General features: G+C 40.7%; 2 protein-coding genes across 5 annotated transcripts; both read right to left on the bottom strand.

The window, feature by feature from the left end:
- Window positions 1-46: 46 nt before the first annotated feature.
- manea (mannosidase, endo-alpha) lies at window positions 47-6,500 on the bottom strand. 3 transcript variants are annotated; one of them, XM_083998067.1, is made up of 5 exons: window positions 6,383-6,500; window positions 4,836-5,454; window positions 3,790-3,899; window positions 3,566-3,642; window positions 47-3,408 (listed from the first exon to the last, which is right to left on the bottom strand). In XM_083998067.1, the coding sequence occupies exons 2-5, from the start codon at window positions 5,344-5,346 to the stop codon at window positions 2,775-2,777; spliced, it is 1,332 nt and encodes a 443-aa protein (XP_083854193.1). In that variant the 5' UTR covers window positions 5,347-5,454; window positions 6,383-6,500; the 3' UTR covers window positions 47-2,774. The 3 variants fall into 3 exon arrangements, with proteins under 3 accessions (XP_083854193.1, XP_083854192.1, XP_083854194.1); XM_083998066.1 differs by having other exon boundaries at window positions 6,189-6,438; XM_083998068.1 differs by lacking the exon at window positions 6,383-6,500 and adding an exon at window positions 6,145-6,193.
- A 3,485-nt stretch (window positions 6,501-9,985) lies between these two features.
- On the bottom strand, window positions 9,986-24,132 carry LOC311005299 (serine/threonine-protein phosphatase PP1-beta catalytic subunit-like). 2 transcript variants are annotated; one of them, XM_083997664.1, is made up of 8 exons: window positions 24,037-24,132; window positions 19,308-19,439; window positions 13,267-13,497; window positions 13,069-13,173; window positions 12,868-12,939; window positions 12,456-12,607; window positions 11,651-11,785; window positions 9,986-11,539 (listed from the first exon to the last, which is right to left on the bottom strand). In XM_083997664.1, the coding sequence occupies exons 1-8, from the start codon at window positions 24,086-24,088 to the stop codon at window positions 11,435-11,437; spliced, it is 984 nt and encodes a 327-aa protein (XP_083853790.1). In that variant the 5' UTR covers window positions 24,089-24,132; the 3' UTR covers window positions 9,986-11,434. The 2 variants fall into 2 exon arrangements, with proteins under 2 accessions (XP_083853790.1, XP_083853791.1); XM_083997665.1 differs by lacking the exons at window positions 19,308-19,439; window positions 24,037-24,132 and adding an exon at window positions 15,352-15,434.
- Between the last annotated feature and the right edge of the window lie 1,785 nt (window positions 24,133-25,917).

Consider the following 25,917-nt stretch of genomic DNA (forward strand, 5'->3'; position numbering starts at 1 on the left):
CGGATCACAAGGTCCCCCCTCCAACACACTCACACACAAATTCAAATTCAAATCAAATTTTATATATATTTATATGGCACCTTTCATGCTAAAAGCAACACAAAGTGCCTCACAGAGGAAAAGAAAGAGAACAAAACAAAAAACAAAAAGAAACAACCCCAACCCCCCCCTCAGGCACCAACACCTGACGGGAGAGGAGAAGCCACGCACACACACACTAAACATCCACAGAACCAAATGACGGGAGGTTTGTGCAGGAGCCTACAGTAGGCAATATAGCCTGATAGCCTAATAATAATACACTTTATTTAGCTATATAACACCTTTCAAAACCAAGGTTACAAGGTATATGGCTGCCTAGTGATGTAGCTTTAAACCAGTGGTTGAACTATGACCGACAGTTAGTGCTGATAATGCACCATAGCCACTAACTAAATGAAACACCAGCTCAAAAGAGGCGTTTACTGTATGCAAATTCCTATTAAAGGGCATTGCACAGCCTCAGCTTCAATAAACAAGGCATCAGCCTCCATAAAGAATCTACAGACCGAGGCTTAAAATGAGATCATTTGCACCATTAAACACCAGAATAATGTATTAACTCATTCATTAGCTTAATAATTTAAAGGGCCACTCTAGTGATTTATTGTTCTTCCATAAAGAGAATGAGGGGGTGGTATTTGAAATCATAGCAGCTAGAGAGGCTGAGATGTCCTGACTCTAAAACAATTTTAACAATCTTTCATTATTGGGCAGACTGGAAAAAGCCCTGTGTGGAAATAGGATTGTGTTGTTGAGGGGGTTTGTTGCTTCAGGTAGGCTACATGTGAGATATTAAGTAATATCAACAAAGTGCAGTGTGGGTTTGAAGGGTTATCAGATGCTGGAGCACTGTGCAATTTTTCTAATGTTACGAGACGGGATTTCAGTACTTCTGAGAAGTTATTCATCCGTTATCTCAGTGGTTATGAGGTAAACAGTCAAAATATGAGCTTTCTTGTTGTCCACCACAATGATGACAGTATTGATTTTTCACACTATGACTCCACATGATGTTGCAGGCTATTGCAGTATCAGGAAAAAAAACTTGCATCACCCCATATCATCAGAGTTCTTTCCTAGATGTACAGAAACTATTAGTAAGTTTACTGCTACGTAGCCAACGAGAGCATTAACGGCTGTTGGAAAAGAGAGGTTGTCAAACTTGATTCATTCAGAGCTGCCTCTGAGGGAAACAACACCTATGTGTCTATCACATCTAATCCTCCACTAAAGGTAGAATGCTAAACCAAATAACCGTCTCATCATTTTCCAATTGCAACTCCATGTGGCCTCCAATCTGCTGTGAGGACATAGCGCTGCTCTTCTAACCTCTTGTCTTATAAATACAATAAATTAAGCTCTCGACAAGCAACAATTACCACCACCCGCAAGAAACAACATTCAGTGGCAAAGAAAACCTACGTAACAGCTTTACAGGTACCCAGAGTCTTAAAGTCTTAAACCTCTTGTAGCATCACTGAGTGGCATTTTTATTTAAGCAAATCTCCACATGTGCACAGGTGACATCCTACTCACTCCTGTTAGCTGCTTCACTGATCATCAGTTGCCAGTAATGTGCTAGGAGACACAGCCATTCGCAAACAAAGGTAGTGAAGAAGATTGCAAGCTAGCAGCCATGAATGTAAAAAAATTATCTCCACAAATGTTTTAAGAAAAGCAATAAATTCATCATTTGGCATGTAAGTGGTGGGTAACAGTGAACATAAATCTTTTGTTTCCTCCACAGGACACATTTAAGAAAGCTTCAACCATTTTCACAGGCTGCGTTTAGTGCAAACCATGATGAAAGCACCCTGGTCTTGATGTGAAACATCAATGACTTGCTCTTTAAATAAACCAGTTTAAGTGGCACTTACATGAACTTCATCTTAATCTCTTAATAGCGTCAAGAACCCAAATTTTTCTCACTAAATGGATTGAAAACGTATAATCAGTGGGGCAATCTGCTTTAAATTACTGAGAAACCATGACAACATGTACCATATACAGTATAAGTGAAGACAGACCATAAAGAGAAAAAGTGAAGTATTCCAGGGATGAAAATTATCTTGATTTCTACCTTTCACTCTGGCACTGCATGTTTCAATAAGTGAAGTGCTGTCCTGCCAACCCTCTGCCGTTCGCATCACTGTGATTCATTTTAAGACTAATCTTGACACGCCTTTGAAAAATCAAGATGCATGTAGTGCTTTTTATTTTCATGTTTTTGGAGTGAGACAGAGCTGGAAGCAGAGTGAGGCAACAGCTTTATACCACCAGACGGCTTTGTTTACTTGTGTCTTTCCGATCCTTTCCAAGGTGCACTTTTATTTATTTCTACTGAGGTTTAATATAGTCACAGATTACAGGGATGCAAATCATGCCTACCCACACAGTTTCAGCTGGATACGTTGGAGACCGTGATAAAACACACTGATAATGTTGTGAATCTCTGTGCAAAAGCTGTGTAAACAGGAAATAATAGTGCAGTTAAATTAATAATAATTCACCCAAGTGTAAAAAAAAAAAAAAAACATACATCATTGCAGCCAAAATGAGAATAATGAAGTACTACTTCACTTGCCAGTGGCTTTGCAAATCATTTGGCTTTTTTCATACAATTATTCATCATTTGCATTTTGTTGTCCATTCTGCAACGAGAACTTCATTTAGTTTTCATCTAATTATTTTAAACAGCCATGAATAAACATTTGCTACGGCTCTTAGCCAGATCATTCTTGCCACTTCCGTCGCTCACTGCCAAATATCGCAGCCCACTTGAGAGTTATTTCCAGGTAAATTGGGGGTTTGTTAGGCAGGTAGTCCAGATACACTGTCTGGCTTGTTTTGGGGATTGCCATTTCAATCTGAGTCCCCTCGTGCCACTCGTTAAAAGACGTTATAGAGATAAAATCCGGCCTGGCCTCTAACGCAGCTTTCAGTGAGGTTTCATAGTATTTGCCATTGACGCGGTTTCGAGTGTTTTGGAAGTTCCAAGGTCGAACACTTGTGTCAATATAACCTGGGCCCACACTTGGGATGAATAGCAGGTTGTTATCTTCGCAGAACGCTTTAATTGAATCCCAGTTGCGTTGGGTAGACCCATAGGAGAACCCATTAGTAGCAAAGTAGGTGTAAATACCATCAAAACCTGCTGTTAGGATATCCCGTTTATCTTTCTGCTCTACTAGAAGGGCAATGAAGATGGCGTCATATGGGGTGTCCCTGATGCTGTTACTCTCTGTGTGTTTCAGCAGCTTGGCCCACTGCTCAGAGTTCATCAGATATGAGTCATAAACGTAGAAGAGTGGAAGGAGCTTGCCAGTGTTTGTCCGGTATCTGAAGAAAGCAGGGTGCTCTCCATATCTGAGGGGAAGAGGTATCAGATTAAATAACTAAAGAGATAAAAAAATATCACAGAAATTAACAGACTGATGCAAACACAATATTTGCAAACAGTGTGAGTCATAATGGAGTGAGTGCGAGATAATGAAACAGAGCTGGGGAACTCAGCACTACTCACTTCTCTATGATGTACTTGACATTAGTGAACATATTGACTTCATCTCTCCCTTTGTATGGTTCAATGTGAAAAGCTACCTGTAAACACAGAAATTAGAGCAACATTAAAATTGACAGCACAAACATTACTATTAGCCTAGGTTTTAAAATTTTTTGTTTTCAAACATAAAACATAAAGTTCGCTACTGTTTACAAAAAATGTCATTATGCTGTCTTCATACCGACCTTGATGTGGTATTTCTGTGCCACTTCCAGCAGTAAAGGCACAATGTCATCTGTTGGCTCACCATTGTCATCCTTTGTATTAGGAGGATACCAGGAAATAGCAATGACACCTGTGAATAAACACAGTCAAACACTCATGTAATTGCTCATAAATATACAAATACTAGTAAGATATTGAGGGGCTATTCAATGTACAGTTGAATTAATACAGTAGGGGTGACGCCATGGAAGTGAGTTATCATTAGGGGTTTCAGATATCAACATATGCCAATATATTGCTAGAATCATGCATTAAATTGTCATCTATTTCAATAAAAAACAATGCTGATAAAATATTTTTTCTGATGATTTGACTTCTACAAAGTGCGATGTCAAAAAAAAAAACCACACCAACAAAAGCAAAAGAAAAAAGTGTGAAATTTGCAATTTGCTGATTATGATGACTGAATTACCACCATACCGGGTTTGGGGGTGAGTCACTATTAATACTATAATACTACTATCATTACGTTATTATTTTACCTATGATTTACATACACGTAAAATATTGTAACATCTAGTATTGTACAGGAAAATATTCTTAATAATAATAATGTGATACAGATTTAATTCGTACAACACTTTCTACCCCTCTACACTGATTCTGATTCCTCAACTCATCCACCAGTGCTGTCTCTTTTCCTGATTAATGTAACCGTGTCCCTCCCATTGGTTCTTGTAGTTTGAGGTTGTTGTGTGAGGTAACATAAGACAAGGAAATGCCCCTGCTCTTGTTGGTGGTTTGCTGTAACTGAGTCAGAGTATTCCCATTGCAAAAATGCTAAATTTAAAATGATGTTAATGATGACACAGTGTTTAATGTGGCATGGTCAAATGAATACCCTGTCTAGTCAATCAGGATGCAATATGCCATATTGCCTCCTCAAGTCCTTCCTGCTATCAGAGTATCATGATTTCATCACAATTTAGTTCAACTATAAAAAACCCAAATAATACCGAATTACTGTCAATCCCTGGAGTGAAATTCACATGAATTCTTCTCTTACCAATCGCTGCTGTGCGAAGCTGCTGCATATGAGCCTCTATAACAGAGGGGTCTCTGGAACTGTAAGCTCCAAGAGAGGGATAGAAGTTGGATCCGATGTCATCAGGTGGGTTGTGTCTCCCTTGTGGATACCCCTGAGCCACCTTAGTGTCCCAGTGTGGCAACTGTGGATGGTCCCAGTGGATGTATTTACCATCATATTTGGGGTTCCCATACCAGGTGTAGTAGAAGGTATGGACATAGTAGTTTGGAGGGGGAAACCTCCTCAGTGTAGCCTCCAGTTCTTCATCTCTATCTGACTTAGGAGAGTCATTCATTTTGATTTGATCAGGTTTATTGCCATTTTCTCTCGGTATCTGATTGTCATTCTCTTTATCAGGAAACAGCTTGGCGCCCACAGCGTTGCTGAACGGAGAGTCATCTGGTAAGAGCACTTTCGAGACCACTATGATGAGCACAATCAACAACAAAGCAAACAACGTAATTAAAGCTTTACGCCTGAACCTTGCCATTCTTTACTCTGTGCTTGAAGCTTCCCACACGTCATTGTTGAGGCAGCAGTGAAGGGCTGTTGCTGGAGAGGATGCCATGGAAGTTCGTTCAATGAGTTTCTGTTGAGCCTGAAAGTTCGAAGAAACAAAGGAAATACATCAATTAACACTTGGTTTATAATAAAAAGAAAATCAGATGATGATCACTTTACTTTAAATGCAGTTTTTAAGACCTAAATAGTTTATTTTGCTTTATTTGCAAAATAGCTGTATTTTACTAAATGATTTTATTTTTTACAGATAAACCATGAGTAACGTAAGGTAGTATCTAAGCTCTACACTAGATGAATATACAGGCCAAGCTTTCTGTCCATCCTTTGTGTTCATGGCACACAAGAAAGACCAGCAGAACACAATGACAAAGAAAAATGAAAGAAACATTTTTTTTTTTTAATCTTTATGGTTAGGCTGTAACCAGTAATTATTTTCATTGTCAATACATCTGATATTTAATATAGTGTTTGTTTTAAAAGTCAGAAATAGGATACTATAGGCTTCAACAGCCTTAGAGTTCTCATCAAACGTAGTTAAATTTCTGTAAATTAATTGTTAGTACCAATTGGTGCCTGGGAATGAAACCGTCTCATAAAGTATGAGTGGGTGGGTGAGGGGCCCAATGAGAAACCAGTGCCCAGTGCCCCCCTATGAGGTTAATCCAGCCCTGAGATCTAGACAGCTACAATACGCGGAAGTACCAGTCATTTATAATGTGCTCATTTTGTTTTACCATCTACATTAGCCTCTGCTAGCGATACCTACAGACACAGTTAACAAGGCAACAACACCAGCACCTTCAGCTCTACCTGCGTTGATGAACTTTGGACTTGTAAACAGCAGCCACGAATAACTGGTGTCACAACACGACATTAGTTTCACCCCCAGACGGCCGCACATTCCGATCGCCTCCAGCATCGACCCAATGTCTATTAAAACACGATGCATGACAATTGACCGCAGCAGTTTTGGTCCCTCGACCGACTCTTCATGAATTATTTACCCTGTATGTGATGCGGGTAACGGGACACAACCTGCACTTCTGGTTCGGCAGCAATGCTCCTGCTCCTGTCCGTCCAACGCAGATCTGTAAACGCTGCGCATGGCTCCTTTGCAGCGACTGAGACCCATCCATGTTGTATACGAGGCTGATGTCACGCCCCGCGTCCTGTCCTCACTACAGTCACGGAAGCAGTTAAAATGAATCACAGTGACAGATGTCGCCTCCCTTCGTTCGGGAAGGTACATTACAAACACACTAAGATGAAGAAAAGAAAAAAAGGCTCACAAAAAATGTAGGAAACTCAGGAGCATCCTGCACAATAAGGACCAGTGTGGTGTCTTCCGTGAACTGAACAGTTCCTTTAGTGACAGACTACTGATGCCAAAGTGCTCCTCAGAAAGATTTAGAAATTTTAATGAACATTGTTGTTGATGTGTGCTATGCTCTGCTTTGCATTGCACTTACTGTATTTGTATTGTAGGCTATTGCATTACACTCATTTATATTGCCTGAGATTTGATGGTGTCATGTTGCGTGTTGGATATCCTGTAGGCTTATATGGTGACATTAACCTAATTTCCCTTCTCTGGGATTAATACAGTACTTTAAATTCAATTCAAATTTAAAAGGTAGGCTATGTATGTCGTGTTAGTAATGCTGCATTTAGCTGTAATTAGTGCCTTGGAGCGTTAACTGAAATTTGTGGGTTTGATTCCCATGTAGATCACACCTCAGCAGCACCTCTCAAAATTTCCCCATGGAGATTTTCTAGTTAATGAAATATTGTGATATCATATGCTATATAAAATAGTAGAAAATCTACAGCCCAAAGATGAGAAGGCAAAGCAATTTGTATAGCCCGCCTGTTTTTACAAACAGTTAGTCTCAACAGGCTTTACACAGCATCATAACAACATCCTCTGTCCTTAGACCCTCACATCGACTGAGGGAAAACTCACAAGGAAACCCTTAACAGGGAAAAAAATGGAGAAACCTCAGGGTGAGCAATGTGGGAAAATATGGAAATGGTTAACAAGAGCTGATGAAGGCAGCAGCTTCTGTTGGGCAGGAAAGGCAGGCAGAGCAGGCCAATGGGAGCCCTGGATGGCAGTCTGGTTCATGAGCAGGGAGTGCAGGCTGGTTTAACAGCAGGGGAAAGGAGGTGATGCAGGCGGTGGTTGGTGCAGAGGGATGGAGCTCCGGAGAGATCTGTGGAAACACACAGAGAGTGCGAGACACCAAGGCCAAAGTACAAGGTGCAACAGATGTCTTCAAATATTAGTATTTGTACTATCTCAATTATGTCCAAGAAAAGAAAAGAAGAAAATTCTGACTGAAGCTGTGACTGAATCAATGTGGTAACATCAAGAGCTGAAAATACATGAACTGTGTAACTTTTTGAAGATGAGTGAAGCAGACTGCAGACATTACAAATATAAAGATGACAAGATGACAAGATCAAATACTACCACAAGTTAACATAATGGTTTAATTTTGTTTAACTTCTTCAGGGCAGACTCACATTACTGTGGAAGAGGCAACACTGCTGTGATGAAGCTGAAGCAGTGGTTATATGTCAGATGAGACAAGGCACTGCCTCACAGAGATGTTTAGACAAGCCTGGTATGAACCAGATACCATATACTGCTTATTCTGTGAAGAAGATTTGGAACTGGGTTATCACAGAGCCAGTCTATTGACGAGCCTTGCCACTCTCCATTAGCCCCATTGTATCGAACTTGGTTGCAGTTCCACCAGAATTCCACTAGGAGTGCTCGCGGGCGAGTGCAGAATGAATGGGGCCCTATGGAGCTAGAAGGCTAAATTTGTCCCTTTCACCTGGTAATAGTCAAAAAATTGCAAATATTGTTGTAGTTTCTGCAAGATCAATATGGATTATAGGTTAAAAGTGAAATTGTTGAGAAGTTTTGTCCTTTCGATTTCCTACAGGTTGGGCTGTTGTTGCCCATAAAACGCTAGCATTCTGCTAATGCATGCTGATTGGTCAGTGACGGACTTGCGACTATTTACGACCAGAGATCCCACCTGATGACACAATAGCTGTAAAACGGGCGAAAAGCTGTTTTATTTCTTTCTGTACCGCTGTTATTATGCACTTTTATTAACTTTTAATATTTTTTCAAGCGAGAAAGTAACTGTTTAGTCTCCCAATATGCGGTCACTTCATCCAAATGACGGCTGTTTAGAAGTCTGCTCCGATGTTTTCGGAGAAGTGAAGCTGCACCTGTGGAGCAATGACCGGGACATCACAGCGGCAGCAACCGGTCTGCTGATGTGCTCGGTCGGCGTACCTCTGTCGTCGATCCCGGCGGAGAAAACGGTCGTTAATTAACTTACACGTAGGTTTTTAGAGGTTTACCACCGGCTGGTTGATGAAATCTAACAATTGTAGCAGTAGCATTAGTTTATTGTTTGAATGAAAAGTGAAGCTTCATTTGTGTATTGGACAGAGAGCAGTGCTGCCTGGGGGCTCTGTAGCCTCCTACGTTCACCACATTTACATAAATAAATAAATATTTTACAATGAACCGATCGCCTGCATTAAATGTTTAAAAAAAAATTATTATTATGTTATGTTATAGGTTATAACAGCCTTTCTCAGACACTGGGTTATAACATGGTTACGGTCCGCGGTTCTGTAGACGGGCTGGAGGGGCTGTCATCGTGCTCTGAGGTGACTCAGAAATTACCGTAAAGCAGCACCTCTTGTCTGTGACGTCATCATGTTTTTTAAACAGCTTTTTAGAACAGAAAAGTGAACTTAAAAAATCCAATATTCAGCCAAGTGCATTTTATTGCATCCCCCTTTTGATAATAATATTCAAATTACTTGACAAAAAATTATTTCCAGAGAAAAGTGGATTTTTAGGGGTGTATCCCCATTGACTCCCATTCATTCTGCACTCGCCTGCGAGCGCCCCCACATGGACAGAGACGTGTACCGAAAACCCGGAAGTAGGACGAGAGTGGCAGTTCTCCTCAATATTAGAAATTCTCTGGTTATCATCCATCCACTGTCTTCCTGGGTATGATGTAATGGCTATATATGAATTTGCAATGTCACTGTGTGTAGCCGATGTCGATCTGGCCCTCTGCGTTGTGTTTCTCACGGCCTGCCCTAGGTGGGGTTCGATCCCACGACCTCCCGCACCGGAGGCGACGATGCTAACCTCTTCGCCAAGAGGTTGACAACCACTTGGCAGGTTGGTTAGCACGTCTTTTATGGGTGGAGTGAGTGCACATCCGTTACACTCACCCCCGCTGAACTCACTCCACCCAGGGCATCCGGGTCACGGCACCACTGTAGCCGATGTCGATCTGGCCCTCTGCGTTGTGTTTCTCACGGCCTGCCCTAGGTGGGGTTCGATCCCACGACCTCCCGCACCGGAGGCGACGATGCTAACCTCTTCGCCAAGAGGTTGACAACCACTTGGCAGGTTGGTTAGCACGTCTTTTATGGGTGGAGTGAGTGCACATCCGTTACATGTGCATTCAGAAACTTTTTAGTATTTGGAGTTTCCGGACAGTTTAAAGGCAAACACTGATGTGAGGGGGGAAAAAAACAAAGAAGACCACTTTAGTTTCCATCCATTTTATTGAATTTATAGACTTTCAAACAAACTTGTACAAATTGCAAAACAGCTTTTGGTAACACCTCATTGTTTTCTTCTTCTTATTATTATTAGGAAATAAATTAAGTGAATAAAAAGTAAACAATGTGAAAAGAGAACATAGAAATACAACAGAAAGAAGAATACCACAAAGAGCAAAAAGAAAGAAAAAGAAAAGAGGCAACTGTTTTCCACAAAAAGTCAACTGCATCTCATTTACAGTAGACTGAAGCTGAAGTGCGAACCAGGCTAATTGCTGGTCAGCCAAATAGACAATGGAAGTACTGCCAACATCTTGCACTGGAATTGTAATGCAAAGCCCGTCTTGAGCTGTCTAAGTTTGAAATCGCAGAAATACAACATCAGATGTGTGCTACTTTGCACTGTAATACTGTATTTGCACACCAGGTGGCATCACTATCACACAACAAAACCGGCTTGTCCTGCCACCCACTCCCAACTCCACCAGGTTTCCTATTCTGTGCCTGACATTTTTGGGTGATGGGAGAGGAGGGTGGCTGGGATTCTTCACTGTAAATCTATATGAGAGAAATTTTCTTGATGAGCACAAATGATAAATAGACCCTGGGGAGCATCGATATCAGCTCGGTGTGAGAGGCAGGATGCTTTTGTGTGGGTGTGGGTGTGGGTTTGAGGCACAGGGAGACATAACAGAGTGGAGGAATTGATAACCACAAGGCGTTATGTTTGGTTAGAGCATGTCCACTGCCAGCAGCATCTGATTTGACCTCTATGTTTCATTCAAGCCGACCTCTTCACATTCTTTGCTACACATAGGGAGGTGCACTTTTTCACTGGTTAGTTATACAAAATATGCTTGTGCACAGCAACCGCAAAGTGCACTGCACAAGCTCTCATGAGTCTGAACGGTTAAGCTGGAATACAAGAGATGCTGTTTGTGTCTGCAGATTTAGCACTGCATCACTGAAATACACTGGAAGGATTCTCTCTACTTTTCGAGAGGTCAAGGCAAAACTATTTTTCAATCTCCATTTTGTTTTTCTTAAACTGAAAAAGAATTCCTCGAACTCGGTCATGTTGCCCCTCTACAAAGAGAAGGCATTTCCTTACACGACACAGAACCTCAGAAAACCTCAAATGGAATTGGAAGTAAAACCACCAAAAAAGATTATTTGTTAATAATATCAAAAATACCAACAAACAGGCAAAAAAATAAAACAGATTGGTCACAGCAAATTTATGTACACATACACATTAAGAAAAGAGCTGTCAGTGGAGTTGGGGGGAGGTGGGTGAGTGGGGAAGAAAGAGGAGAAAGATTTGGGCAATTAGATAAGCCCTGTATCTTGGCTATACAGGGGAGTTACAGGGGTTGCCGTGGTGGCAGACCAAGGACGGACAGGGTACAGAGGAGGGGGGGAGAGCCAAGGCTGTATGTTCACCTCTTCTTGGGGGCTTGGGTGGTGCGGGGTGGGGTGACAGGCCGACCAGAATTTACCCCTCCATACTGGTACTTTGCCTTCTTCTCTGAGGGCTTTAGGATCTTCAGGACACAAACAGAAGAAAGATACACGAATGTGAGCATGAGTGTTTCTGCAATTTTGTGCAATATCAGAAGGCAGTTAACATAACTGTAAATGTTTTTTCACGCTACCTGGAAGGAGCACATGAGGGATTCATCGACGCTCATCATGCCGCCTGCATTGTCAAACTCCCCGCAGTAGTTTGGAGCGGAGAAAAGTGTGACCAGTTGGCGTTTGGCAAAGAACTCGTATCCATCCTCCACAACCTGTTAGAAGATGCATGGCGTTAGTCCAACGCCTACGGCGATCAATGCTAAGAAACAGATCTTCGGCTAGTTTCAGAATCCAACTATGCTATCAAGGTTGAGTGTTCAAACCCACCTACACTTGAATCAATATAAAACGCCCAATGAAGAGCCAGAATAGCTGCGGCCAGTGTTTAATGCTAGATGAGTCGTTTAATCAATTACAGGAAAAGTTATAAATTCCACTTCTGATAATCAATTATGTTTGGTCTTTGGTTTGGTTTCCATATTTGGTCGTTTATCAGGGTTAATCCACCTGATGTATTGTGTTAAAAGTGAGAACCATAGCTTTCCTTTATTCCCATTTTTAAAAAGCTGAAAAAGATGAGTGCTAAACAAAATTAGACTAAATGATACAGAGAGAAAAATAGATAAAGTAGGAGCAGGAAATTGTGGGCTACACTGTCGCTCGGTCTATTAATATGTGGTTGAGCTCTGGGGTCCGTCTTTGTATCAGTCACAGTAATTACTTGTTCCAAAGAGACACAATCTCACAGAGATGAGCTCTCACTAAAGTGCATGGTCAGCTGATTTCAAGGCCCCCAAGAAAAAAAAAATCCAAACTCCATTTGCTTGCTGTGTACTTTTACTCCATATCCTGGCTCTCTTCCTTAATTCCCATCGTAATTACCTGGTGAGCTCTGCAGATGAGGTCCAGGTCATGGCGGTTGAGGAACTTGCTGACCACATCAGCCCCGAAGGTGAAGGAGACCCCACGGTCGTTCTCTCCCCAGCCTTGTACATCCTTATCTGGGTCTGACCACAACAGGTCGCACAGCAGGCCTGAGAGACACACATGGGGGGAAGAGGAGATATGAGAGGAAAAAGGGGCACATAATCCATGAAGGAGCTGGAAAGAGAGTATAGACAGATCCAGCTGAATTTGCTGATGTAAGAATGAAGATAGACTGATGTAACAGTTCAGGAAGAGACATGCTGGGTGTTTTCATTAAGGTAAACTTAAATTCCAAGATGTAACTACTACAGAGCAAATGAACATGTTCAATTTCGGGGATGAGCATACACTCGCGCACACACAATACCTGTATCGGGCACATCTGTTGGCCTCATGATCCTGCGAATCTGCTCCATTGACTGTAGATCAGGCGATAGACCTGAGACAGAAATTTGAGAGGTTATTTTTGATAGTATAATCAATATACATTTTTTTTACGCTATCAAAGAGCCACTGCTTGGATTTAGGAGAAGACAAATGGATTGAACGCCACCACTGGATCTCTCACCTCCATGGCAGCAGAATATTTTCTCATCAATAATAGCAGCGATGGGGAGGCAGTTGAAGCAGTCGGTGAATGTCTTCCACAACTTGATGTTGAACCTGCGCTTACCTGTTGGCGCACACAAAGATACGTTGTTCTAACAGAATGATTACATATAGGATCGAGGATGTTTGTGTGAAGGATGAGTTCACTTCCACCCACACTCATCGTAGAAGCCATAGATGCGGTTGATAGAGGCACACTCATGGTTGCCCCTGAGCAGGAAAAAGTTCTCTGGATATTTGATCTTGTAGGCCAGCAGGAGACAGATGGTTTCCAGGGACTGCTTCCCTCTGTCCACGTAGTCCCCCAGGAATAGGTAGTTTGCCTCTGGAGGGAAACCACCATACTCAAACAGCCTCAGCAGGTCTGTGTACTGCCCGTGGATGTCACCTGAGGAGAAGATGTGAGAACAGTCAGGGGGAAGACGAGGTGTTTATTTTACAGTTTACACTAAGGACAGAAAAAAAATGAAAAAGAGATCATTAGAAGATGTAGAATAATGTATTCCACATTAAATTAAACTGTTATATTCACTGTGATGTAAGCAAACACACAAACACTTTAATCTTTTAGCATTTGGGATTTTAAGAACACACAGACATGTAGGTCTGCGGAGAGATGTATGGCTGTGACTACGCCTTGCTGGGACTGCAGCGGCAAAGCGAATGGACGCACACACACAAAATGAGCCATCGCTGCTGCCGCCAGATCAATGCCATGGCCCACGGGAAATGAGCAAGCAAGGAAAAGAAGAACACTTCAATCCAGGCTAATCGCAGAAATAAAGGATGCACAACCACACATCCACAGAAACTAACTTTAATTTGAACTTCTCTCCCAGGATTCAGGGTCACCCTCTCCTCTCTTTTTTGACATCAGTCAGGTAGTGATGAGCTAGAGGCGCTCTCACCAAAGCACGGGATCTCTGCAGGGGAGACTCACTTCATCACCTAGCCAAGACCTGCTTCCTTTTATATCCTCTTGCACCAACTTAAGAGCTGCTCTAATTTGGGCTAAGTGCTCCAGAACCAGATGACTGCAGCGAGCCTCACCAGAACGGCCCGGACAATAATAACGGGTTTTATTGTGACCAAAAGCGGCCAGCTAATTCATGTGCCACACTCTTTTTATGGCAATGCCTCCTTACAAGATGGCACCAAATATAAATTAAAATGAAATAGCCCTTGTTAAGCTGCGCAGCTGTCTGGCCTTGGGATTAAAATAACCAGCAAAAATTGCAACTTTATGCTGGGGTCATGAGCATGTCTGGCAGGGCTTTTGTGTTTCATGGTGCCTGTCAGTGATCTAGGCACCAAAACACAAACCACAACTGGCACCAAACAAGGCTTTGGTTTTTTATTTTTTTTGTCTGTGTTCAAGAATGGCATGTAAAAGCACACTGTTCATGTGCAAATGAATGATTAAATGAATAGTTTTGAATGTTTGAAGTCTAGTTTTGACTTAGTGCTGGACTAAGTGCTTATCTTGTGCTTAGTGTGACTATCAATCTTTTTTTTTTTCATACCCCTGGTCACGCAGCTCTAGCTTTCCATCTTGAATGATGATGGAAGTACTGGTAATGGTAAAACCTTCACAGTCTCTCATATTAATAATAGAACATCAATACCTCAATGAAACAAGCTTTAAAGTATTAATGCAGTACTCCGACAACATAATCCAGGTTTACCTACTAATAGGAGAGTGAATGGGTGATGGTGGGTGGGGATCCCATGTGGCAACAACACATTTGTGAACTGCCTGGGTCTACAAACACCACATAAAAAACACGAAAACACCGACTTCATTCAGGAGATTTGAGTCTTGGCAGTGAGGAAATTGGTTAAATACAGAGGACTGAGTAAATACTCAGGACATCATGCAGAGAACAACAATTTTTGTCTTGTGTCTGTCTGCACCAAAACAGAAATGAACATGAAGCAACAAACAATTAGCCTCATTTACGCTGCAGTTTGCTCAGAAGAGGAAATGTAAGAACAAAGCCACATTTGGATAATTTGGTAAACACAGAGACATGGCAACATAGACTGTAATCTTAGTTTGCAGCGACAGTGAACTTTGTACAAGCAGAGCTAAAACTTGAGCTGAGTCGTGTTGTAAAACCTGGATAAACTGGATTATAAAATAATACTTTTTTATTCGCGGCATACCAAACCATTGCTGAGCTTTGCTGGCATTTTCAGAGTATCGATTGTGCTGTTATTTCTCCTTCTCACTCACTCTTACTTTGGCAGCCAGGATTCGAATGTCTGGCTCTGATAAGCAGACCAGAGCTTTGTTCAAGACCAGCTATCATTGACTTCACACTAAGAGTTGTTGCATGAACTGGTGCAGTCTAAGTTATTGCCGTGTGCATGAATTTGTTAGCCTCACCAAGGCTGGCGCACTATTGGGTAGCCCCCCTGCCTGCCCTCTCTCACACAAGGAATTGTAGGATGACAGTGAATTATTTACTCAGCGCTGCCTCTGCAGTGTCAAAACAGTCCGAGAATAGCAGCACAGAGATTTAGGGTTTAAAAAGCAGAACAAGACGCGGAAAGGAGAAAAAAAACAAAAAGGAGCTCCAAACTTGAGGTCAGTGATATAAATGAGCCCGATGCGTCTCAGAAGACAGCATGATATAAAAGCCAAGGTCATGACACAGCTCTAGATTTTTTTTACATTTTTATTTATTTATTTTATTTATTTATAAATTATTTTATCCTCTTGAAAAACAAAAAAATAATAGTGTATCTTATACCACCTATAAGTGGTATATAAATAGATTTTAATGGCAAGATTGATCAGATATTTAAATTCATGCTGCATTGCTATTGTGAAGTGAAAGAAAGGGCTAATAGGTAAATTAAATGAGTAGCGATTAGATAAACAATAAAACAGAACAATGCCTATGCCCTCACAATGTAATGGCCATTATATTAGCATTAGGACACTGATACTTAAGTACCAGTGTCCTAATGCTCGGCTGTAAACAAGCTTGCTGTGCCATGACCTTGTGTAGTCGGATAATCAGCTGGCGCCCACATTAAAATACAACAGTGACAGTGTGAAGAACACTGGATAACACAGCTCAGAGCACTTTTCAAAGTGAAAACAACAAACACAAAAAGACAACAAAGTGCTGACAGTCCATAACTGTCCGTCTGTGACGTTCTAGACTGACTGACACACAAAAAGAAACTCTGTAGTCTGTACAATATGAAAACATAATATATGCAGCATTTTATTTCAAGAGTTTAAACTCATGGATACGTATCACACACATCAAACCCGAAAGAACCGGAACAACATGTGGCCCCGTCCATCAGTGTGAGCAGCAGTGGATGTTTGTCAGAGATTTCTCTGGACTCATATTGTGCATCTACTTTCTCATTGTCACCAAACATATGAAAAGATATAGCTCCCTTTTCTTAGAATAAGATCTAGTTGTCTGGTTAACCAGGGGGTAACACAGTGGGCAACACAGTGGGCACTGATAAGCACCATCATCTCACAACAGGAGAGCTCTGGGTCCAAAGTGCCCATAGTTGGGAATTGAAGCATTTGAGGTTTTTTGTCTATATGTCAGCCCTTTGATAGACTGGCAACCAGTTCAGACTGTACCCCAGCCTCGCCCTCTGTCAGCTGGGATTGGCTCCAGCCCCCCTGCAACCCTGAATAGCTAAGCGGTATATCTAATGAATGAATGGATGGATGGTCAAACAGTGTTGCTGACTGTCAAATTCTGCGATTGTAGCACCAACTATGGTCAGTGCATGAAAATAATCTAGTCTCAGCTTCTCTAACAGCTTAGTTTGATCCAGAAAATCTATGAATTTAGGAAAACATTAAAATAAAAAGTTTAAATCTGTATGATAAATCCACCTGTTACTGCTGCTGATAAAATATCTCTAAAAGTGATGAAGTGATAAAAGTGATTAAAAAAAAAGTGATAAAAGTGAAGCATTCAGTGTTGGAGGTTCATCAGATCAAGCAGGTATCTTCTGCTCACGTGCAACAACATGAGAGAACTTTGTAACCCTCTCCCGTAAATTTTGCATGTGAAAACATTCTACAATGTTTTCATCGCTTCCTCTTGCCTGCGAACACTTTGTGCTGCTTTTCAGTCAGACAATAATTAAAGGCATCCAATTTAACTCCGAAATAACACTGCTGACAGTAAAAATGATAAATGTTACCACAGAATGCAAAGATACGCACAAACAGTAAAAACAGAGCAGCTATCCTTGTGGTCTTTCTTCGGCTAATTCCACAGGCCAACCAATCGATTACATTTGTTCTAAATCAGTAAGGTCCTATTATGGTTAACATGCAACTGGCCGGTCATTTTGCAGAGGATTGTGATTACAGGGCACAGTTAATCATCTTCATCTGTCCAGATTATTTTAGCAGCCAAATTACAATCTAAAACGTCCTTGCACTGACAGTTTGATTAGCATTATTCACATCGTTGCACACGGAAAAAAACGTGTGCTGGGAAATCCAAATTTGTAATATGTTGTTTAAATAAATAAAGACACAAAGATCCTGGCAAATTTGTGCCAGTGGCTATAAGGTCAACACAGGAGAGAGTTAAGTGCAGAACTTGATCCATGTGACCTTAGTAAATAATTAAAGACATGTTAGGTCTTTATTGTCAGTGCTGGTGCTCACACACAGCTGTGGGTTAAAGGCGAGTAATCAGCCTGGGGTTAGAAGCGGCAGCAACAGAACAAAGAAAGTCAAAAAAAGAGACAAAGAAATGTTACACAGTGACAAATTACACCACCTCATACTCATGCATATTTCAGAGTTATGTGTCAGGGTCAGTTCCATGTGGGATAAAGGCACCACAGACAGGCCTTTAAAACCTGTTTGTGACCACTGTAGTGTCAGACACATGGATAACATCACTCACACTCAAAATTCAATTTGCAACAAAATCAAATTACTGCTTTCTATTACCATGTTTATCCCCTAAACTACAAATACAGCCATTAGAGGGTGATACAATGAGGGCTACGTGACAACAATCAGACAAAGTAAATGTGTGTGGGAAGAAACTGGCGTGAGGAGAGAGCCACAACTGAACTATGTGCCTGTGCTTGCGTGCTGTATTTTCAAGGACTGGCACATATATTAGGGTGTTCAGAGTTGTTTGCGGTTGCAGCTCTACACTGGCGGAAGAGATAAACCATGTGGGAGTGTGCAGAGATGAGCAGCAGCCAGCTAGAGATAGTGATAGTGGTGGCTATTTCAACTGCTAAGAAGGAGCTCACTTGCATAATGTGAGGGTCTTTGCTCTACTTGGGTTTGTCTATGTTGTGTGATGTGTAAGACAGTGGGACACAGTCTCCAGATATGTTTTCCTTACATGTATTCTTCTGTAATATACACAGGCCAGTCAAGAGAATAACAGTGGCTTAATATATGGCCCAGGCTGAGGCACTGTTATCCTGTCTGGTTACATAAGTAAACTCTGCGTCAAAGAAATAGATTGCTGCTCTGGGCTGAGCAAACCAGGCTGTGCTCTGCAGAGTGGGAGTTTGCCACTGGTGCACCCGACCCTTCAGAGTCAGAACCAAGCTTTCTGTTTGAGCCACTCTTCAAAAATTAAGATTATGCAGCTGTTTTGATATTTGTCAAGGTTTATAGGCCAATATTCAAGCTGTGTGCATGACTTGTAAAAATCAATTTCTGGACCACAGACAAAGCAAAAGTAGAAAATTGCTGACATTTTGTTATGCTTATAAAAAGCAAACACGTTTGTGTGTTTGGTGGACAGTTTATGGGCATGGCCATTTTTTATCACCACCACGGCCTGTCATTACTTTTCATATGATTAATTACTTAAAGTGCGGCATGTCAATTCAAGGAGCGGGGGAACTGCACAGTGGCACTGCACACATTTTCAGGAATCAGGTTTTTGGCAGGCAGCTTGTGTTGTGGAAATCACTGTTTTTCACACTGCAACTGTTTTTTGTTTTCATTATTACCCATTAGGCTTTGAATTTATTTCCCCCTGTGCTTGTTGAATGTATCAGTGCTTTAAAGGAAATGCCACACTAGCAAAGTATGTTACCCAGCACAGAGGGTAACAAGAAAGTGAAAGCAAGATGAATGAGCAAGTAAACGAGAAAAAAATCAATTTTGAGGATGGGAGAAATTGCCCTCAAACAAGAGTAGAAATATATAACACTCACCACAGATCTTCAGAGGAGCCTCAAGCTCCAGCAGGATGGGCTGACTGAGGAAGATCTCCCTGGATTTGATGCAGAGGCCCCGCACCTCTGCCTCGGTCATCTGCACTATCTTCCCTGGACGACATCCTCGTACTAGAGAGGGGAGACAAGGCAATGTCAGTGCTATCGATTTTTATCATCATTAAGTGTTAATGCAGAATCTCCAGAAACCTCTAACAACATCAGTATGAGGTCATAATAGAATAACTCCTCACCCAAGGGGGGAAAACTGTTGTGGCAGAACCACAAAGCAATCTTAAAATCTGATGAGCTGTGGGCATAATGGCTCTGTAGCTTATAGGTGCTAAGTCTGAGCCATATTTAAAAAAAACCACTGCTTAGGCTATGAGAGCAGCTTGCATCTTCAGCAGTAGTGTGGGTTTATTGGCTGTATAGTTGCACTGTTAGCTTAAGCCTACTTTCTGGGGTTCTGCCACAGCTCTGGGTGCAGATTTATCTTATACCGATGAAAGGAGGAGTGAGAATTGCAAACGTTGGTCACAGTCAGCAGTTGAAATAGTAAGAGATATGAAAAGTGAGAATATGTATAAAAACTGCTTCCTCAGCGTATTACCTGGAGGCCAGAGTATGTGCTTCAAGTTAAAGCCTCTTTTAGTTTAAAACACCTTTGTCAGAAATATTTGATGTATGTACTGACAGTCTGGATGGAGCAACGAATCTTAAAGACAGTATCATGAGAGTGCACTAATATCAGGAGGTATCATAGCAACACAAAAACAAACTAACGGTAAACAGAAGCCGACGTGCAAATTAATGAGCAACAGGCTGAAAAATTCTCTTATTATATGAATCAATTGGGCCCTGTCATTTTAATTATACACACTAAGTAAATGGTAATTGGACTACATTTACAGCTTTTTTAACTTGATTCCTCGTTTGACGTCACATCAGCATGAAGACGAACCTTTAACGATAGAAACAAAAGTGATGAAGAGATCTTTCACTGCAGACTTATGTAATGACTAACCATTTTGGTATTGCCTTAAAGCTTGACGCCCACTGAAGGATAGATGAGCTGGGTGAAACAAATGTGTCTTAGTTAAGTTTTTTTTTTTTTTTAAACCCCTTTCCTCCTTGTCTTCTTGTTTCCTTGAAGGATGACAAGCAGGGAGCAGTTTCAAATGGATTTGCTGGCATATCGATGAGGAATTCCCAAATGCATATTTGTGCACACGTGTACACACACGTTACAAACTCACTGCCGTTGTTTCATTAGTCATGTAATTCAACCATGTCTAAGAGAAGACAGTGAACCAGAGCGATATGGATCCTCGGTGAATCTGTGAGCCAGAAACTATTCTCAGTCTCCTCCACCAGCCTTAATTAACTGTTGCTTTACACCATCAATTTTCTTTATCACCCATCTACTGTGGCTGCACTGCTTCACACCCATGTGCTGCGCATGGTGTGAAGCATGAAATTGCAGAAGTAGGGCTCTTCAGTCAACGGCCAGGCCTCATCAGAGCAGAGCGATTTAAGCCCGGATGCTTAGCCTGCTTGGCTTTAACACTGAACCTTTCACTGTTCACACTTCTGCAGCCTGGCACTTTTAAAAGAGATTACGTCCTTAAGAACATTGAGGGGCAAAGGCTAAAATGAAGCAATGACAAGGATTTGTCACCGTCACAAACCAAATCACTGTTTGTGAGTTAGCGTGTGCATGTGTCCAATTGTGTGTTTGCACACGTGTCCAGGGAAAGCAACACAGTGTTTCATAAGTTTTAATTCCACTGAATAAGCACACTCACTTGGCTTTTCCTCAAGACTGCACTTTCTCCGACAGCTAAACATACAGTAAGCTATTATGTGATGTTTGGATGCAGAATGGGGGCTAAAAGCCTTTCAGATGTTCCTGTTCAGAAATTTTGCACTGCTGAATTATTAGTCTCTTGACATAGTTCATCTGTGCTGAGCATCAGAAAACAAACAACTATGACCATGTTTCACAACAAAACAGGTTTTGTTACATCTTTAACTATGTTATGCACATGGAAAACAGACAGGACTTTATTGGAAAAGCCAATAAAATAACAGTTTTGTTAAATGATCACAATACTAGTAAGAGTAAGATACAGTACTGAAATATACCACAAATTTCTGTTTTTCATCGGAGTTAAGCTGTGGAGTGCATTTTTGAGCTAATGATGATTATTTTAATCAATAAACCTGGCAGTTTTTTTTTTCTCTGATTGATAATTTAGTCTGTAAAATATCAGAAAATGCTGAAAATGCCTGATTCAAGGCTACAGTTAACATCTTGGATACCTCATTTCATCCAATCAACAGTCTAAGACTTTAAAAAACATTGATAAGACAGGCAGTCTCACACTCAAAAAAATGGAGCTAAGGATTGCCTGGTATTTTTGCTTTCACGCTGACTTAAAGAGATCAATTAGTATCATTTATTGCTGATTAATTTTCTGTTGTGACACTGGTCAGTTAGTTATGATAATTATTTTAGCTCTGCTGCATCCTCCTGGTTAGATTCAACCTTTGAGAATCACGTTTTTAGACCAAGCACCAACACAACTTGATGTGCATGATTTTCTTCCCTTTGTATCCAGACTCATTAAATCAATAAATATCAAAACCAAAGAAATACATTAACCACTATAATTTTTATAGGACAACCAACATAGAAAACTAGGGTGCATGCTGTGCTTTGGCATTTGTATACTCCTAAATGATCTTCTCATTAGATTACATTTCACCATACAACAGCAACAAACCATAGCTTGATTCTACTGTATGTATGTCTTTAATAAGTTCACACTACAAACTACAAAGCCTAACAATTATGTAAGAAGCCTATGGTATGATAAGAATTAAATCAATTAGTCATGTGCAGTCACTTGTTTTATTAGCGTGATAAAAGAAGAGGGACTATCACCGCCTCACACCGATAAGATCACAACAAAGCTGACCACTTGATATCAATGCCAAGTCCAACTTGTATCAGAAATATGAGTAACACAATCAACAGGTCACCACAGGCAGAGCTGAGTGCAGAGGGAATCGCAGTGTGTGGAGGACCAACAAGCTTTCTGGATGAGAGAAATGGCCGGCCACAAGTTGCAGTCACTAGCTGTCAAAAAGCAATTACCGCAAACCTTCAAATGGCCGACAATCATTACTGTGTAACGCTGCAGCTATGATTTTGTTTCACAGTTAAAAGAGGAAAATGGGCAAGAAGCAGACTGCAGGATGTGAAGAAGCAGTAGGCTGTTATTTCCTATTTTTCGATTATTTTTGCCACGATATCATGTTGCTATGTTAACTCTTGAAATTTGTAATGTTTCCAGCAATGAATTTCAATACCATATTTTAGCATTTGAGTGCTGGCAAAGTGTTAAATCTCTAACTAAGTCACAGTTACTGCTGGAAAGTGTGCCAACCAAGGACAGTTGAATTTGCCTTAGTGGTCTGGTCTGACTCAAAGGAGATCTCACAAGGGGGCCGCCTTCTTTATAGCAGGTGGACAGCCAACACAAAAGGGTTTTTGCTCATCCCTATCTGCCAAATTCAAAAACCTGCTCCGTACACACCCCAACAAAAAACAAAGTACACACGCAATAACGTGACTGTGAACACAGCAGTGCAGGATGATTAGTTTTACCTGTAGCTATGAACCTTTTTGAGAACAGGTCAGAGAGACACACTGTGCTCCTTCTTCTAATTTCGCAGTGTCCTACATTTGTGCCTTGTTACTCACCTGTGCTAACAGATTGACAGTGAATGTGTGTGCATCATGGGCCCTGTGTGCATGAGTGCACTGAATAGCAGCAACCTGCCCACTGAAACACACCTACAAACCCTGTGAGGAGTGAGCAACCCAGGGTAAAATTACCTCATAGCATATCTTACAAGTCAAATTTGTCCAGGGTGTAATTGTAATGTTTAATACATTCAGAATTAAATTAAAGGATTAGGTCTGAATTTGAGTTTTAATCTTAAATGTAGGTCTTTTTATTTTTTATTTTTACAGCTGATTATTATCTGTTAAAATAAATCCCTTTTCACAGTAATATGATATTAACCAGGTCATCATCAGAAACTGAACAACTCTCAGCACCACCAAGGATGGAGCAAGAATGTAACCGTGTCACAGACATGAGTAGCTACTGCTCGAAACCAGTGTTGATGCCTTTAGAAAAAAAATACATTGACTTGCATTGAACTGCGTGATCGATGCAAACGTTAATAGTGTAACTAGTGATCCTAGCTCTGTTTTATATTAATGTTAACGTGACTTCGCACAGGACAAACATCCCAGCCCCTCCTCGGCACATTACCAACCGGAGATAATATTATGGAAAATAAATGAGACAGAATACAGCGGCGGGGGAAACCACACAGCAGAAAGTTAAATTACATGCTAAACTTACGATAAAATGATTTCCTAGGAGTAACGTAGCTATTACAGGGGAACACTGAGCAATGTAGGCGTTTACCGTTGACAGTGTTTATAAACACGGCCAGCAGCTAACAGCAACGTTAACCAGAGCTAGCCGGGGATACACCACCGTTACGATTGACTGACGTTAGCCTCGCGAGCTAACAGTTTCCTAGGGAACAGCCGGCGGTTAAAGAATAAATCCGACGCCAGACTCAATAAACACCGAAGCGCTAACTCTGCTAAACGCTACAGACTGTGATAAAAGTTGTTCACCTTCCAGGAGCCGAGAGATGAGGCTGTCCACGTTCAATTCACCCTCCGCCATCTTCAAACTGATGTTGTACTGTTCAGTGTGGGCCGGTTCGATTCCATCTCACTGACGGCAGGAGGCGCTGTTGTCAAGGAAACAGTGGCAGAAGAATGGCTACTAGGCCGGGCCTACACATTGCACTTACTTTTTATTAACCACCTTCATATCGATTAAAGGAGTGTATTCCTGGCTTTAGGTTGATAAACATAGGCTATCCCATTTAAAGTTGCATTAGGCGTAGGCTACACATTGTTATTTTTTAAACAAACCCTAAAATACGGGCACAATTGCTCTTCTGTCTGCAATAGTATTCAAAACCTTTAGCCTACCTTTACAAAAAAATCAGAATTAAATAGAAAAAGTAGCCACAAAAGAGAGTTGTCGACATGTGTGAGAGTTACTGCACTAAACTGCCCTTTTTAGACAGCAAGAGACAACTCGTCTTGCATTTCAAACTGACATAGCCCTGCCACAAATTTACTTTTCAATGTTTGAATAGTAGCCTAGGGTAATGTCAGATTTTTCTGAAATTGTTGGAAATATGAAAATAATAGAAAGCCCTCTTTTAATGCAGTGCAGTCTATAACTTCAAACCTAACTGTGACTGTATCATAGCTTACTGTCTCTCTGAAAACCCAAACATTGTAGCCACCATAAACGGCTGTAGCTAATTAGTATGGCCACTGTGTAGGCTCCTAATAGGCTAAGTAGATAATCATTAGGCTACTAATGCATAAATGTAAAATGAAATGTAAAAGTATTTCATAGCTGTTCCAATTGGAGCTCATTTTAGTTTTAACTGTACCTCTGCCGTATGTTTTATAAAGAGAAAGTGAAAATAGGAATAGGTAGGCTACATGTAGGCCTAGGACTCTCTCTGTTGTAGGCTATGTTCATACTATCAGAAGCGATCGGTGTCTTTCATCACAGGGAGGAGGTCATAAAATAACCACTTTAATGTTTCATCAGTGCTGATAAAGTTAATAAATGTCAGATGATGTGTGCTCTGCTCCCAGCAGAGGAACTTGTGCATGAGTACACAATATGGTGACATTCTGCCTTTCACATGTATCTGAAAATAAATACTATTAAGTTGTAATGGTGATGATCAACAGCCCAGGGCAAGTTAATGTATGACTGTCTGAATGTGAGCAGCCATACTAAACCTACAATTTAGTTCCATTACAGCAAATTATTTATTCCAAGAAAAGAAGAAAAAAAAAAAACCACAACAAAGATACAATCAGAGGTATTGAGGTTAATAGAAAAATAAATTTAAAAAAATCCTTAATTATACAGTTTTAGTTTTTCATTTGTCATTGTATAAAATTACAACACACTTACTTACTCAAAGTGTACTGCATTTACATCTTTAAAGAGTATTAAATGTATTTCATTCATGTAAAACAAATCTTAAGTTTAAAGGTAAGTATTGTGTATGTTACTCCATTTTGCATCATATATACATTAAATATAAAACAGCAGAGTAATCATAATGGTAGGGGATTCTATTGTTTCATTAAGTCAGTTGTTAGACCAGCTACAACATTTAAATACACCTTCCAGGTTAATGCAACAGTGGTATAAAAATGTGAAGGGGAACATCTTCCTTGAGCACTAAATACAACTAACAAAAATTATTACATTTGTATTTAATCGAATTGAAGACTTCATTAAATTATCTTATTTACCATTTTACTTGTTACTTTTTCCATCTTTGCATACAGTCATATTTTCTGTGATGCTTGGGCAATAATTATCTTGTCTAGACATAGCAGGCGGGCTTGTCTCATGTCTTATTATAATAAACTGCCTTATCACCACAAACAATGTGCTTTCCACAG

The sequence above is a fragment of the Trachurus trachurus genome (genome assembly GCF_905171665.1).
Source record: "Trachurus trachurus genome assembly, chromosome: 22".
In the NCBI taxonomy this organism is placed as follows: Eukaryota; Metazoa; Chordata; class Actinopteri; order Carangiformes; family Carangidae; genus Trachurus; species Trachurus trachurus.

What these genes read in the sequence shown, in the direction of transcription:
- LOC311005299 (XM_083997664.1), bottom strand. Translation starts at nt 24,088, where the DNA reads ATGGCGGAGGGTGAATTGAACGTGGACAGCCTCATCTCTCGGCTCCTG. An exon ending in CATCTCTCGGCTCCTGGAAG is followed by an intron (nt 19,440 to 24,036) that starts GTGAACAACTTT and finishes TCCCCTCTCTAG; the next exon opens with TACGAGGATGTCGTCCAGGG. An exon ending in CTATGGCTTCTACGATGAGT is followed by an intron (nt 13,174 to 13,266) that starts GTGGGTGGAAGT and finishes GTGCGCCAACAG; the next exon opens with GTAAGCGCAGGTTCAACATC.
- manea (XM_083998067.1), bottom strand. Translation starts at nt 5,346, where the DNA reads ATGGCAAGGTTCAGGCGTAAAGCTTTAATTACGTTGTTTGCTTTGTTG. An exon ending in CACAGAAATACCACATCAAG is followed by an intron (nt 3,643 to 3,789) that starts GTCGGTATGAAG and finishes CTGTGTTTACAG; the next exon opens with GTAGCTTTTCACATTGAACC. An exon ending in GTCAAGTACATCATAGAGAA is followed by an intron (nt 3,409 to 3,565) that starts GTGAGTAGTGCT and finishes TCTTCCCCTCAG; the next exon opens with ATATGGAGAGCACCCTGCTT.